The sequence below is a fragment of the Anabrus simplex genome, chromosome 6 (assembly GCF_040414725.1).
Source record: "Anabrus simplex isolate iqAnaSimp1 chromosome 6, ASM4041472v1, whole genome shotgun sequence".
Lineage (NCBI taxonomy): Eukaryota > Metazoa > Arthropoda > Insecta > Orthoptera > Tettigoniidae > Anabrus > Anabrus simplex.
This window is the reverse complement of record NC_090270.1, coordinates 268,542,519-268,556,328: the sequence shown is the minus strand read 5'-3', so window position 1 is coordinate 268,556,328 and position 13,810 is coordinate 268,542,519. Positions and strand designations below refer to the sequence as shown.

At 38.3% G+C, this 13,810-nt stretch overlaps 1 protein-coding gene across 2 annotated transcripts in view; it reads right to left on the bottom strand.

The window, feature by feature from the left end:
- LOC136875971 (nonsense-mediated mRNA decay factor SMG8) overlaps positions 1 to 13,810 on the bottom strand; it is a 161,780-nt gene that overhangs the window by 103,069 nt on the left and 44,901 nt on the right. For both annotated transcript variants that reach the window (XM_068228430.1, XM_068228431.1), the window contains one exon: positions 6,824 to 7,020. In XM_068228430.1, the coding sequence (XP_068084531.1) occupies positions 6,824 to 7,020 (197 nt within the window). The remainder of the gene's footprint in view (positions 1 to 6,823; positions 7,021 to 13,810) is intronic.

Genomic DNA, 13,810 nt, shown 5'->3' with positions numbered 1-13,810 from the left:
AGACGCTGACCGCTCAGCCATGAAGCCGAACATTCTCTTGCTATTACTACTACAGCAGTCTACATGCTATCCATTCTTCTGTCATATCATGGACCTATTTACTGTCTATTCTTTTGAACTTGATGATAAATATACTGTAAGTACAATGAAGCCTAGATTATCTGTATCTCGACTAACCGAGCATTGGATTATCCAACGTTCTTTCCATTTTGCAAGAATCAATAATCTCAGCTAAAATTCTAAGTGGGTGCTAGAAAAAAGTAAAACGTAGTATCTCCTACGAAAATAAGGTATAAAGCATCCAAGTAGAGACCTTTGCAAGGCTATTTTTGCCATTTACACTCATCTTTTGAGCAGGTGAGAATCTTACAGACAACTGTTGAGACTAGACTACTGAACACCACTGTTTATTTTTGAAAGATGGAAAGTTGGACAAAAGTTAGAATAATTGAATAACAGTAAATTGTAGCCGTGTCCAGTGACAAATGTGGCAAGGAAGAAGAGAGTGTACTTCAGTTCTGTATTCATCTACAAACTGTACTTGAATCAACAGAAACCTTCTTATTACCTAACATTACTTTACTCCGGAGAATTAGAATAGTCATCAGGAAAAAACTGTTGGTAGTAAATTTCAGAAGAAAGTTATTTAAAAGAATGTAAAAGTATAGTAAAAGCAAGTTCAATGGATTATCAGTCCTTTCTGATTATCTGTTCTCCCATCCCTCTACTACAACAGACAATCGAGGTTCTACTGTACGTACAGTACTTTAGTGTGCTGATACGACTGTATATGACTAATTATAATAATAAGTATGTACTTTTGTCTGGTTTCTTTATCCTAGAGTCTTTTCATACTTCTCCATCTGCAGAAAAACTTACTTTCTGTGTTTTAGGCCTAGTAATGCAGATCAAATGATGGTCTGCATCATTAAAATAAATCACTAGGATATCCATACCTTTCTTACAGATTTCTTGCTGCTAAAACACACGCTTGAACGATAATACAAGAACCCTGTACTGAGAGGTAAAGGCGAAGTTAGGAATGAACCCAATGGATGAACTGTGATCACTGAAGCAGGAATTGAAGAAATAACATGATACGAATGGAAAAGGATGTTAAGGATGTTACCTATGAGAATAAAAGATTAGTTAACCATAAAGTGTAGTGAAGTTGTTAACTTTCATTTTAACACTAGCATCCAAGCCCATAGATACTACAGGTTTCCATTCTTCCAAAACTATATAAGCCCATAATTTCTACGAGTTCAAGAATATGATTTACCGTATTTATGTGAATAATCCCCGCACCCTAACTTTAGGAAGGCTGATTTTGAAAAAAGAAAATGTCAACATTGACGCAAAAAAAAACCTGCACTCCAATTTCGTGCTTCAAATTTTTTTTAAATGTGCGGGTATTATTTGCGTAAATACCCATATTTACGCGAATAATCCTGCACCATAACTTTAGGAAGGCTGATTTTGAAAAGAAAAAAAAATGCCAACATTGACGTAAATAAAACCTGCACCCCAATTACAGGCTTCAAATTTTTTTAAAACATGTGCGGGTATTATTCGCGTAAATACTGTAATTTTAAATCCCCACCCACAATGTTTATGGACTTGGTTATAGCTACATGTTCATGGGATGATGTTCTAAAAAGGTTCTGTCACTTGATAGCAGTTTTGTTATATTTTGTAACATTAAAAAAAAAAATCAAGAATGTGGTGCAGAATATAATGTATCATTTATCATTGTGGGTGCAAAAAATGCTAAGAGAAGGTGAGATAGTTGAAATAGTCAAGGCAGAAGATGATATAAACAATTCTGATAGAAATCAGCAGATTTGGGAAGGTACTGCTCGTGTGTTTGAAGGTTATGTATCAAAAATAATTTTGAGTAGACCTAAATTTTGAATACAACCTTTCAAAGTTTAGGCATAAGCTTTGTAATAAAAATGTAGATAAGGGATACGATTTACCACACCAAGAAATAATATGAAAGCTTGTGAATTAGTTAGTAGGTAGGACAAATTAGTGAATGTGTAGCTTTTCATAATCTGCATTTTAACATCAATAGACAAATGAATAAGTTATGGATAAAATTATTTATATTTTCAGTTTACAAAGTGATAAAAAAACACAGCAGTACTGACACACTATTTAGATTATTTGAATACTCTCAGTGGGGTCTAAATGTAGAAGACTGTACCTTTCAGACAGTGTATCACAACTTAAAATCCAATGAGTAGGTAAAAAGCAGGAATAATTTGAAACCTATTAAAATTGGTTGCATTGTGGGGAAAAGTAAAAAATATAGGCTTGGACCTGCGAGTGTTAAATATTATCTTTAGTACTAAATGGATGTGAACATCGAAGAACAATTTATCTGTTGTCTGACAAACAACTTTACCCTTCACCAATTGTAGAACCAGGTGAGCAAAATATGAGTTTTTAACATGGACATAGAGAGGTTCAGTCCAGCTGCGATGTCAATCAAGGCCACATCTCAGGCTTCATGGGAACTGTGAGTACATTACCTGTCTGAGCTAAAAATCTGCCATAAGTGCAAGTGTACAATAGTGTGCTAAGAAAGCTATGGTAATAATAGGTCTAAGTATTCTGTTTCAAAATGAGAGTTTATTTACAATTAATAGTGCATGTACAGAATAAACTTGTGCTGTTAGGAGATTATTTCAAGAAAAATTTTCTGAACATTGAGTTCAAGTTGTACTGCAATTGAAAAAATTTAGTTATCAAAATTTTTGAAAGCAGAGTATGTTCAAGATAGGAAGCAAAGAGTGCTCACAGAAGTTCTCAATGACATCAAGCATTGCCTAGAAAATCTAGGGAATCTATTCAGTGCTTTTCTTGGCAACAGGCAATTTCCTACAGCTCTGTACAACCAGCCACAAAGTTACATAAGTTAAAATGTGTGAGTACATTTCTTTTTAAGCAATTCACTTATTTTGAAATATGTCCGACTCGTTGGCTGAATGGTCAGCATACTGGCCTTCGGTTCAGAGGGTACCGGGTTCGATTCCCGGCTGGGTCGGGGATTTTAACCTTCATTGGTTAATTCTGCTGGCCCGGGGGCTGGGTGTTTGTGCTGTCCCCAACATCCCTGCAACTCACACACCACACAAAACACTATCCTCCACCACAAAAACATGCAGTTACCTACAAATGGCAGATCCCACCCACCCTCATCGGAGGGTCTGCCTTACAAGGGCTGCACTCGGCTAGAAATAGCCATACAAAATTATTATTATTTTGAAATATTATTAGCCAATGATTCTAGTACTGAAGTTGTATTTAGGTAAAGATCTTCTTATCTTGTGGTTCTACTCTTTGCCTTCACCAGCTGGAATTTCGCATGTAATCCTTCCTTCTTAGTGGACAGTAATGAATGAATCTTGATTCTGACTTATTGATACAATGGAATAAATCTAATGGTTCCCTTGTGAGGGATAAATACCAATTCAATTATGGACTTGTTCAATTCATTCCTGGCCAGATTAACACATTCACTGCCAACTGAGTTTCAGATTTTCCTGAACCAGGCATTTCTGTCCATTTACCACTTTTGAGACAATTACATTTAAACTTTAGTATCTTAAAAAGGCTAGTGGATGAAACATAACACTAAAATCTCATACCGTACCAAAAACAGAAAAATGGAAATTGTACATAATGCCAGGTCAATAAATAAAACTAACATATTTTTAAAGTCAGGTGTCTATCGATTCAAATGTAACAACTGTGATTCCTCGTACATCGGACAGACTGGAATGAACCTTAAAATTATATATATGGAACATGTCAATGCCATCAAATACAACAGGTTTTTGGCAGATGGCCAACATATTCAGGATTCAAATCATATCTTCAACACTACAGATCAGGACCTTTTGAAATTCTCAGGAGCATAGGCAAAGGCTACAATCTTGACGTTACGGAGAACTGCTTTATTCATTTGGACCAGTTTTTTAATCCCAACTTTAACCTCAACAATATTTCTGAATTAAATTATCTAGAAACATCAGAGTTTCAAACAGGCGTTCAATATTTCACGCTACGTGCAATATTCTATCACGCTACAAGCCCCCACCTCCCTCTCTCGCTATCCCTCCCTTTCCCTCCCCACTCCCAATTACCTCTCTGGCCAGGCCTACACGCTTCAGTTTGCATCTCCTCTCCACATGGTAAACTACACAGCACGGCGAGCAAAGTGAGAATCTACATTTAACCACACAGGTCATTCTTTTGCCTTGGCCCATTAAGCCCTCATATCTAAATCTAGGTTTTTTTTTCTTTTATTCTTCAGGCTTCACAATTCCATGTTGGACAGAGAAACCTTAGCCTACAGTCAAACATCAACTTGTAGGATTCCAGCAAGATATAGCAGATATCTTGGATTCAGGAGGTCAAATGGACTGTATTGCGATTGACCTGTCTAAAGCATTTGATGGGGTGGATCATGGGAGACTACTGGCAAAAATGAGTGCAATTGGACTAGACAAAAGAGTGACTGAATGGGGTGCTATATTTCTAGAAAATAGAAAATTAGAGTAGGCGAAGCTTTATCTGACCCTGTAATAATTAAGAGGGGAATTCCTCAGGGAAGTATTGTTGGACCTTTATGTTTTCTTATATATATAAATGATATGAGTAAAGAAGTGGAATCAGAGGTAAGGCTCTTTGCAGATGGTGTTATTCTGTATAGAGTAATAAATAAGTTAAAAGATTGTGAGCAACTGCAATGTGACCTCGATAATGTTGTGAGATGGACAGCGGGCAACAGTATGTTGATAAACAGGGTCAAAAGTCAGGTTGCGAGTTTCACAAATAGGAAAAGTCCTCTCAGTTTTAATTACTGCGTTGATGGGGTGAAAGTTCCTTTTGGGGGATCATTGTAAGTATCTAGGTGTTAATATAAGGAAAGATCTTCTTTGAGGTAATCGCATAAATGGGATTGTAAATAAAGGGTACAGATCTCTGCACATGGTTATGAGGGTGTTTAGGGGTTGTAGTAAGGATGTAAAGGAGAGGGCATATACTGTAAGTCACTAGTAAGACCCCAACTAGAGTATGGTTCCAGTGTATGGGACCCTCACCAGGATTACCTGATTCAAGAACTGGAAAAAATCCAAAGAAAAGCAGCTCGATTTGTTCTGGGTGTTTTCCAACAAAAGAGTAGCGTTACAAAAATGTTGCAAAGTTTGGGCTGGGAAGAATTGGGAGAAAGAAGACGAGGTGCTCGACTAAGTGGTATGTTCAACAATGATAAAGGTGTTTTAATTTATTCCACCTTAAGTATTGAATAGGTGGAATAGGTGGAATAAATTAAAACACCTTTATCATTGTTGAACATACCACTTAGTCGAGCACCTCGTCTTCTTTCTCCCAATTCTTCCCAGCCCAAACTTTGCAACATTTTTGTAACGCTACTCTTTTGCCAGTAGTCTCCCATGATCCACCCCATCAAATGCTTTAGACAGGTCAATCGCAATACAGTCCATTTGACCTCCTGAATCCAAGATATCTGCTATATCTTGCTGGAATCCTACAAGTTGATGTTTGACTGTAGGCTAAGGTTTCTCTGTCCAACATGGAATTGTGAAGCCTTATTCAAGTATTGAATAGGTGGAATAAATTAAAACACCTTTATCATTGTTGAACTGTTAAATTTTCAATACGGACCTAAAATGAGGTTTATAACATGTAATAAGTGGTATGTTCCGAGCTGTCAGCGGAGAGATGGCGTGGAATGACATTAGTAGACGAATAAGTTTTAGTGGCGTCTTTAAAAGTAGGAAAGATCACAATATGAAGATAAAGTTGGAATTCAAGAGGACAAATTGGGGCAAATATATCATTTATAGGAAGGGGAGTTATGGATTGGAATAACTTACTAAGGGAGATGTTCAATAAATTTCCAATTTCCTTGAAAACATTTACGAAAAAGCTAGGAAAACAACAGATAAGGAATCTGCCACCTGGGCGACTGCCCTAAATGCAGATCAGTATTGACCATACCACCTAATTACGTACCTGTAACAAAGTATCGGAAGACGCTGCTGAGTACAACAACAGCACAGCTATTTTGTCCTTAAGTGACACCATACAGAGTAGTTTTATGTGTCCAACAAGATTTTATCACATTCTTAATCTAGCACTTGGCAGTGCCTCATCCAAAGAAGACTATTACACAATTAACGTGTTGTAAAAATACATCATCACACTTGAATTTATGACATTCACACGACTTTTACGTGTGCATACGCGTTGCAAAAACATGTCAAATATTTTATAAAACCCTCAATTTTTAAAATGTGAAACTGTTGTCAAAATAATTTTATGTGTCACTATGTTTCCATTGTTATCATAACCCATTAGGTATTCTGCTAGTTTTGTAATTTAGGCTGATGATGACGCTTCAGAAATGTGTCGAAACCGGTCCCTTAAATAAAAACATGTTGTGAACACTATCCTGTACAACATACACTATGTACTGAAAAAGTGGAACGTTCACTGAAATTTCAACGTTTGCGATTTTGGAATATCACAAACAACTTAACTGTCAAACAGAAATCAAGAAATTAAAGCTCACTGATTGATAGAGCAAGCTATCCTGCATCTGGATGCCATTAATGGGAAATGTAAGCAATTAACAGATCCAGTGCTCTAAAACATCTATAGATGTGCTTGATCCTAGCAGCAGTATAAAACATAAAACATCAATCTATTTGTCTGGTGGTCAATGCAGCACACAGAAAACAACAAATATAATCAGATTCTGAAGGTAATAAGAATCACTACTAACTGTTAACCCCTGGAGTCTCGTTGAGAGATAGACTGTTCATGCTGTCCTTGAGAACACCATTGACATCTCCCACAGGATTGTTACAGAACTCGATCAGGGACTTCATCATGTAAGACATTACGTCAGATGATGCATCTGCTCTCGTACGAACAAACACAAACTCCAAGTTAGCTGGGATGGCAAATAGCGAGTTGCAACTGAAACATAATATAGACAGTATCAATGGATGTAAGTGCTGGCTTCTTCTAAGGTGTCTAGCAAGTTATTGCCCTTCTCATACCATTAAAAAGTACAGTAAACAAATGATTCAATGTACTTCAGATTTAATAACCATAATTTGACAAATATGAGATTTTTTTTTTTGTAAATATAATACAATGGAAAACAATCATTACCAATAGGCATAACAATTGAGTCTGACAGACTTTGGCTGCCGGCACAATTCCTATCCTCACCGCTAGATGGGGACTTCATTCGTTCCAATCCTGATCTAGTCGAATGACTGAAAAGCGGCTGTGGATTTTCATTTTTCATTAGCTAATGGGTTTGTCTGGTCAGTCCAGTCTGCTATGGTAATAAAGTAGACCGTACTGCCAACGACTTTGTGCCGAGTGTCAGGTGGTGAGAAATAACTTAACTTCCTAAGAGGACAAATGGCTTCAGGTGGATGAGTTCTCTTAGGTGGAGTGATGGTCCCCTCACGTACGAAATTACACTGGAAGCCATCAAGCAGCATCTGTCCACAGGATAGGGGCAGCTGCAGAAAGCATTTGTACTCTATTTTTGGAACAGCCTCATCACTTGCTGGCAGCAGCTCTAAAATGCCTTTGGGAGTGGGGAACCCATAGTAATAACAGCCCAAAAATAAATGCAAATATGGTGTGGCCTAGGAAAATGCTGGGGCTTTGCCTGCAGGAAATGCCATCCAGGAAAGAAAGAAAGCTAATTTCTACTGTAACACGAAAGTGAAATTAGCAGAAATAGATAAAGACATAACCTTTCTTAAGAGATGCCTTAATAATGATGTGACAGCTAAGTTTCTAAAATTTACTAGAAAGACGCACAGGAACACTACAAGAACTAGATTCACTCAATTAAAGACAGATAAGATTTGGATACAGAGGAGATCATTTTTTTACATAAGAAAAAGTCAATTTTGAACAACAGACTTTATGAGGCCCACTTAGAAATTACAACACTTTTAGCCCCATTAGAATGGAAATCACTACAAAAACACATCACAAATAGAGAACATACCATCCAGTAAACAAAATACACTAGACAAAAATGGAACTGACTCATAAACTCGAAAAAACAGAACACTGTCAATATAACCAACACAACTGAAACCAACATCAAATCCAAAGGTTTTCATCCACCAGTTATAAACTTGAGTAAAGTAAGTCTTAGCAAGGACAACTTTGAAATTCTGAGTAGTGAACCCAAACATAATTGGCCCATCACCTCCAAACATAAGGCTAGTGCAGTAGTTCTAACAGTTTGTGGGTGTGTGCCCCAAGTAGATCCAACAAGTTTTCTAAGTAGTGTGTTCCTGGAAGAGACCTTTTGTTTTACATTCATACAGTGCACCTTGAAGGTGAGACTGCGATCGAGAGTGATGCCCAAGTATTTGGGATGGAAGCAGTGGTCTAGCATAGCTCCATTCCATGTCACAACGCGTTTCTTGTTGGCTTGTCGATGTTGTAGATGGAATGCACAAACTTGCGTTTTGCTCGGGTTTGGCACAAGTTGGTTTTGATCATAGTAGTTGCCAAGTTCTTCTAGGGCAGCTTTCAGGGTGCATTCTATCTCTTCAAAACTATCTGACTGGACAGCAAGAGCAAGGTCATCAGCATAGATAAAACTCTTGGTGTCTTGAGGCTGTGGCTGATCATTTGTGTATATATTAAATAACAAAGGCGCCAGTACACTTCCTTGAAGCAAGCCGTTCTTTTGATTTCGCCAACGACTTCGCCGACCCTGAAATTCAACAAAGAATCGGCGGTTATGAAGAAGTGTAGCTACCAGTTGTGTTAACTCAAGATCTTTAGTAAGACTGTGAAATTTTTTAAACAGGAATCTGTGGTTTACTGTGTCATACGCCGCTGTGAGATCAACAAATGCGACGCCTGTGACTTTTTTTAACTCAAAGCCATCTTCAATGTGCTGAGTTAGATGCAAAATCTGGGAGGTGTAATTTCTTCCAGGTCTAAATCCTGCCTGCTGTGGAATAAGATGTGGGTCAATAACTTCAGTAAGGCGATTGAAAATCATTCGTTCCATGATTTTATACAAGTGGCATAGAAGAGATATTGGTCTATAACTTTTTGGATCTTCAGGGTTTTTGCCTGGTTTTAGGATTGCAATCACCCGTGCCTTCCGCCAAATCTTTGGGATGTTGGATGATGCGAGGCATTTGTTGAATAATTCCACCAGCCACAACTTTGTTCCAGAACTGAAGTGCTTTATTTGCTCAGTGCAGATATCGTCCAAACCAGCAGCTTTACCACTTTTGCACATTGTAATACCAGTTTCTAATTCATTGAGATTAAATGGTCTGGCTAAAGTACTGATAGCCTCAGATTCCCCGGTCACAATTGAAGACTGGAAATTCCAAAGGGGCTAAGTACCAAAATGAAAGTTTTGAGATAATTAAAGAAAACCAATTTATTCCCTGTAGAGTTACTTGATACAAATAATACACTCATACTGCACACTAGAGGCTGCTGTGGCCTGGTAGTTAACTCACAGACTTAACTGAACTAGTAAGCACATAGTACCAAAACAAAAATGATAATTTAGAAAAGGGCTAAGTCCATTTATCTTTTGATGACAAAAGGGGTAAGTCCATTTTTCTTCTGATGTAAACAAATTATTACAATAGCAAGAGGATGTGGAAGGAGAGTAAAAATACCATCTTGTGACATTTTACACACTTTTAACTACAAATATCCTGGTAAAACTTCCTATGTTCTTCAGGTAAATATTGAATAATGCTTAAAAGGTCTTTCTTCTTCTCCTTTGAAATACAATGGCGGTTCTCAACTTGCTTTATTTCAATATGTTGGAAATGTGAAACAGATTTTCCCTTCTTCACGACATTAAATGTCGTCCACTCTTCAAGCTCATTCAGGGTTCTTCGTATTTTGACTTCTCCTGGGGCAGTTACTCTGATCCAAGACGCAGTTGATATATTCACTTTGTTGGTGGTGAGCAAGTTATTTTCTGCTGTGTTAAAGTCCAGAAAGTGAGAGTCATGCATTTCCAAAACTCTGAATGGCTTTGCATGACGTGATGATCTCACTAACTTCATCAGATCATCGGGAATAAAACACTTCACTGTCTTCTTTCTCTTTTCGATCATCGCGAAATCTCGATCGCATGCCAGAAAGCTATGTCCAGATATGAGATATTTATGGTCAATACATTCAAACACACCACAAGAAACAAGGAACATGTACATGAATAGCATTATTTGGTTTTTATTTTGTGCGGAGCAGTTGTCACTCCATACACACAGCTTTCTCTTCATTGTAATGCTATGTAGTTGACTGAAAAATGTAAATAAACAGGACGCGATTTCATTGGCCCCCCTGCCACCTTCACTCTCATTCCACATACACATCGTTGCATCACCAGTATCATGCATATGTACACCGAAATTGTAACATGAGAGTTGTCTTAGATAGAACATATCTGAATGTGTAAGGAATGGTACAAACATTACCTGTTGGAGATCTATGGATAGTGCACGTATCACTATCTGGTAACGTTGCAAAAATTGCATCACTTCTTAACAGTGATGCGGCTTTTTCGGCTTTGCGATGGTGCAACTCAAGTTCTTGCTTAGCTTTGTAAGCATTCTGGTGATTTGCCTTAGCTTCTAGAATGAGTCGGTCACATGTTCGGCATGTATCTGATTGTGGCTTTCGGAAGGATACGTGTGGAAAATCCGTAAGGAAAACTTTTCTGTAAAATTTATATGTCACATTAGTATCTGGATATTTTACTTTAAAAGCAGTAAATAGCCTGTTCATATTAAGATCAGGGCTTAAGTACTCCTTCGTTGTACACTATCAACTGTAGTGACTCACATCTCTGGGCAACATTTTAATGTGGTTCCGAAACATCTGCCAATCTTCATCTGTGTATTTTCTGTTAAATGCTCCTCCTCTTTTGTCTTCGAAAACAGTATCACCGCCCTTTTTCTTCTGCGCCATCAACTGTATTTTTTCTTCGAAATACCAAAAACATCCATAAAGGTCTTCTTACATAGCCTACCTGTTTATGTCCACCTACACCATCAGGAACCGTAAAAATCAATGTACACTGGCGGCGACTTCGCTGTGGATCTGCATACTTTCCGTTTCGCCGATGTTGAACTGGAATAGCATCCATGAGCCCCATTAAAAAAGTGTGTTGTGTCTGCTCATCTTCCTGGTAGAACATAGTAAATAAATTCGTCTTATGTTCTGCTGACAAGGAGTGACAATCATACCCGCATTTGCAGGTAACCTAAAACCAAAATATTGCAAACGTGTTAGTTGTAATGCAACAAAGTTATATTTGTATATTACTGTCGCTAATAACACTACAAGAAATCAAGGAAACTACTATAATATTCAATGAATATCATGCAATATTACTGTGAAGCATTAAATTTTAATGCACTGATCTCGTACCTGCATGCTTGACTGTTGCCTGGGTGATATTGCTTTTCCTGTTCTTGTCTTGTATGATAAACCAGACACTCTCCTTTTCTTCTTCACCACTATCTTACTTACACTTTCAGGTTTTTTTCATTGTTTTTGGTCCAGCACATTCTATAGAATCACTACGCACTGTAACATCAGCCATCTTCATTAACATATGGCGACTGATAAAGAGCAGAGCACCAGTGGCAGAAAGTGGACTTAGCCCCTATCGACATTCATCACGCGCTGGATGTACCACCCGCGCAATCTAGGAGCAGTCATAGGAAACTATCAGGAGCACGTACGGACTTGGAACCTTTCGTCAGGCATTGGCCTCAATACATACCTCCTACAGGCAGCAAAATCTCATTTTTCAAAAAAATGGTATTTAGCCCCTTTGGAATTTCCAGTCTTCAATTTTTGACTCTGATTTCCTAATAGTTGATCGGGATTTACCATTATTAAGCAACTGTGAAGCAATATGATTGGCTGTAACATTAGCATGGACTGAACATTTGGTTGGGTCACTGTTCAGTTTTTTCAGAAGTCCCCAAGCCTTTTGACTATTAACTGAGAAATCTGTTTCCTCCATCAGTTTCAACCAAGTTTTCCTTTCGTTTTCTGAGATTGAAGAGAGTAAGTCATGTCCGGCTGAAATTGTCTCTTTGCTGAAAAGGTTCACTTCGAAGAGGGCAAGATAGTTCTCTAGGTAGACTTTTGCATCAGCAGTTAAACCTTGGTAGTAGTGTGTTCTGCAACCTCTGGGTATTGATAAACGTGAGGCTCTCGATACTGCATCAACAAAAGTGTCGTAAGATTCTGGTTCTGGAGGAATCTCCGGTATGAAGCTGTCAAATGTATTGTTAAATTTTTCCCAATTAGCCTTTTTGAAGTTAAACCTTCTCCGAAAAAGTACTGTAATCGGTCATGTTACAGTGGTTATTTGGCACATAATAGGGTGATGTTGAGAGTTAGGTAGGGGAGAACAGACTGATTTCACACACTGCTGAGATACATGTTCACTGGCGAAAATAAGGTCTGGATTGTAACCGTGTTTCCATCGACCCCTGTTGAAACTTGGTGGAAGCTTACTGTCATGTATAAGGCTAAGTTGGAAATTATCAGTCCACAGCAATGCAGCATCCCCATTTCCATCATCATGTGCATAACCCCAAACTGTACTATGACTGTTGAAATCGCAAACTACAAATTTCGTAGTGTGCTTGCAAAAGTTATCAGGGGGCATAAAGGAAAAATCAATACCTGGTGGCTTATACACTGATGAGATAGTGCAATTACTAAGCTCAACTGTTATTATTTCGATGTTATTGTGATCTGTTACAGATGTTGACAAGACCTGAATGTCAGGATGAACAAACATTGCACTTCCGTACTGACTATGTGGTCTTTCAGCCACAAGTCGTAAACCAGCAATTTTGGAACGTCGTTGATGGTCACTTCTGTGTGTTTCTTGAATACAAAGCACATCACAGTTATTAGTTTGACAGAGTTGACTCAATAGTACCTCTTTAGATGGTGATAGACCTTCTACGTTATGGCATAATATAGTTAATTTCGGCCTTGAAAAAGGCCTTTGAAGAGTAGTTACCATCTAGCACTAGCCTTATGTTACTCCGCCGGTGAATATGCCTGTCCAGCATGGTACAAATCTGCCCAGATTGATGTGGCACTCAATGAAAGTTGTAGAATAATTACTGGTGTCCTAAAGCCAACTCCTCTTGAGAAAATCAATTACCTTGCCGTATTGCTCCTTGTGACGTCAGGAGAGAGGTTGCTGCTAACAACGAAAGGCTTAAAACAAATTTAATGCCTTCACATCCACTCTTTGGATACCAACCTGCCCAACGAAGACTGAAGTCCAGGAAAGCATTTTTAACATCTTCAGAACACCTGGAAGGATCATAGGACAAAGCCAGGATTACCAAATGGAAACAAAAGACCCCTGGCCTTTTGAAATGGATGGAACCACGGGAAGTGTTACCTCCCGGTCACACCGAGGACTGGTTGACATGGAGGCTCTTAAACAGACTTAGATCTGGAATGGGTAGAACCAGAGCGACCCTACAGAAACGGAACTTCCCCGTCGATACGGCCTTTTGTGACTGTGGTGAACTTCAGACAACTGAACACCTGCTATGTTGTCCCTTGTGTCCATCAAACTGCACAATGGAAGACTTGGTACTGGCTAATCCAAATGCCCTTGAAGTGGCCAAATTTTGGGCCGAATCTGTATGACATATATTGTTGTAGACCTTTTACTTGTATATATTTG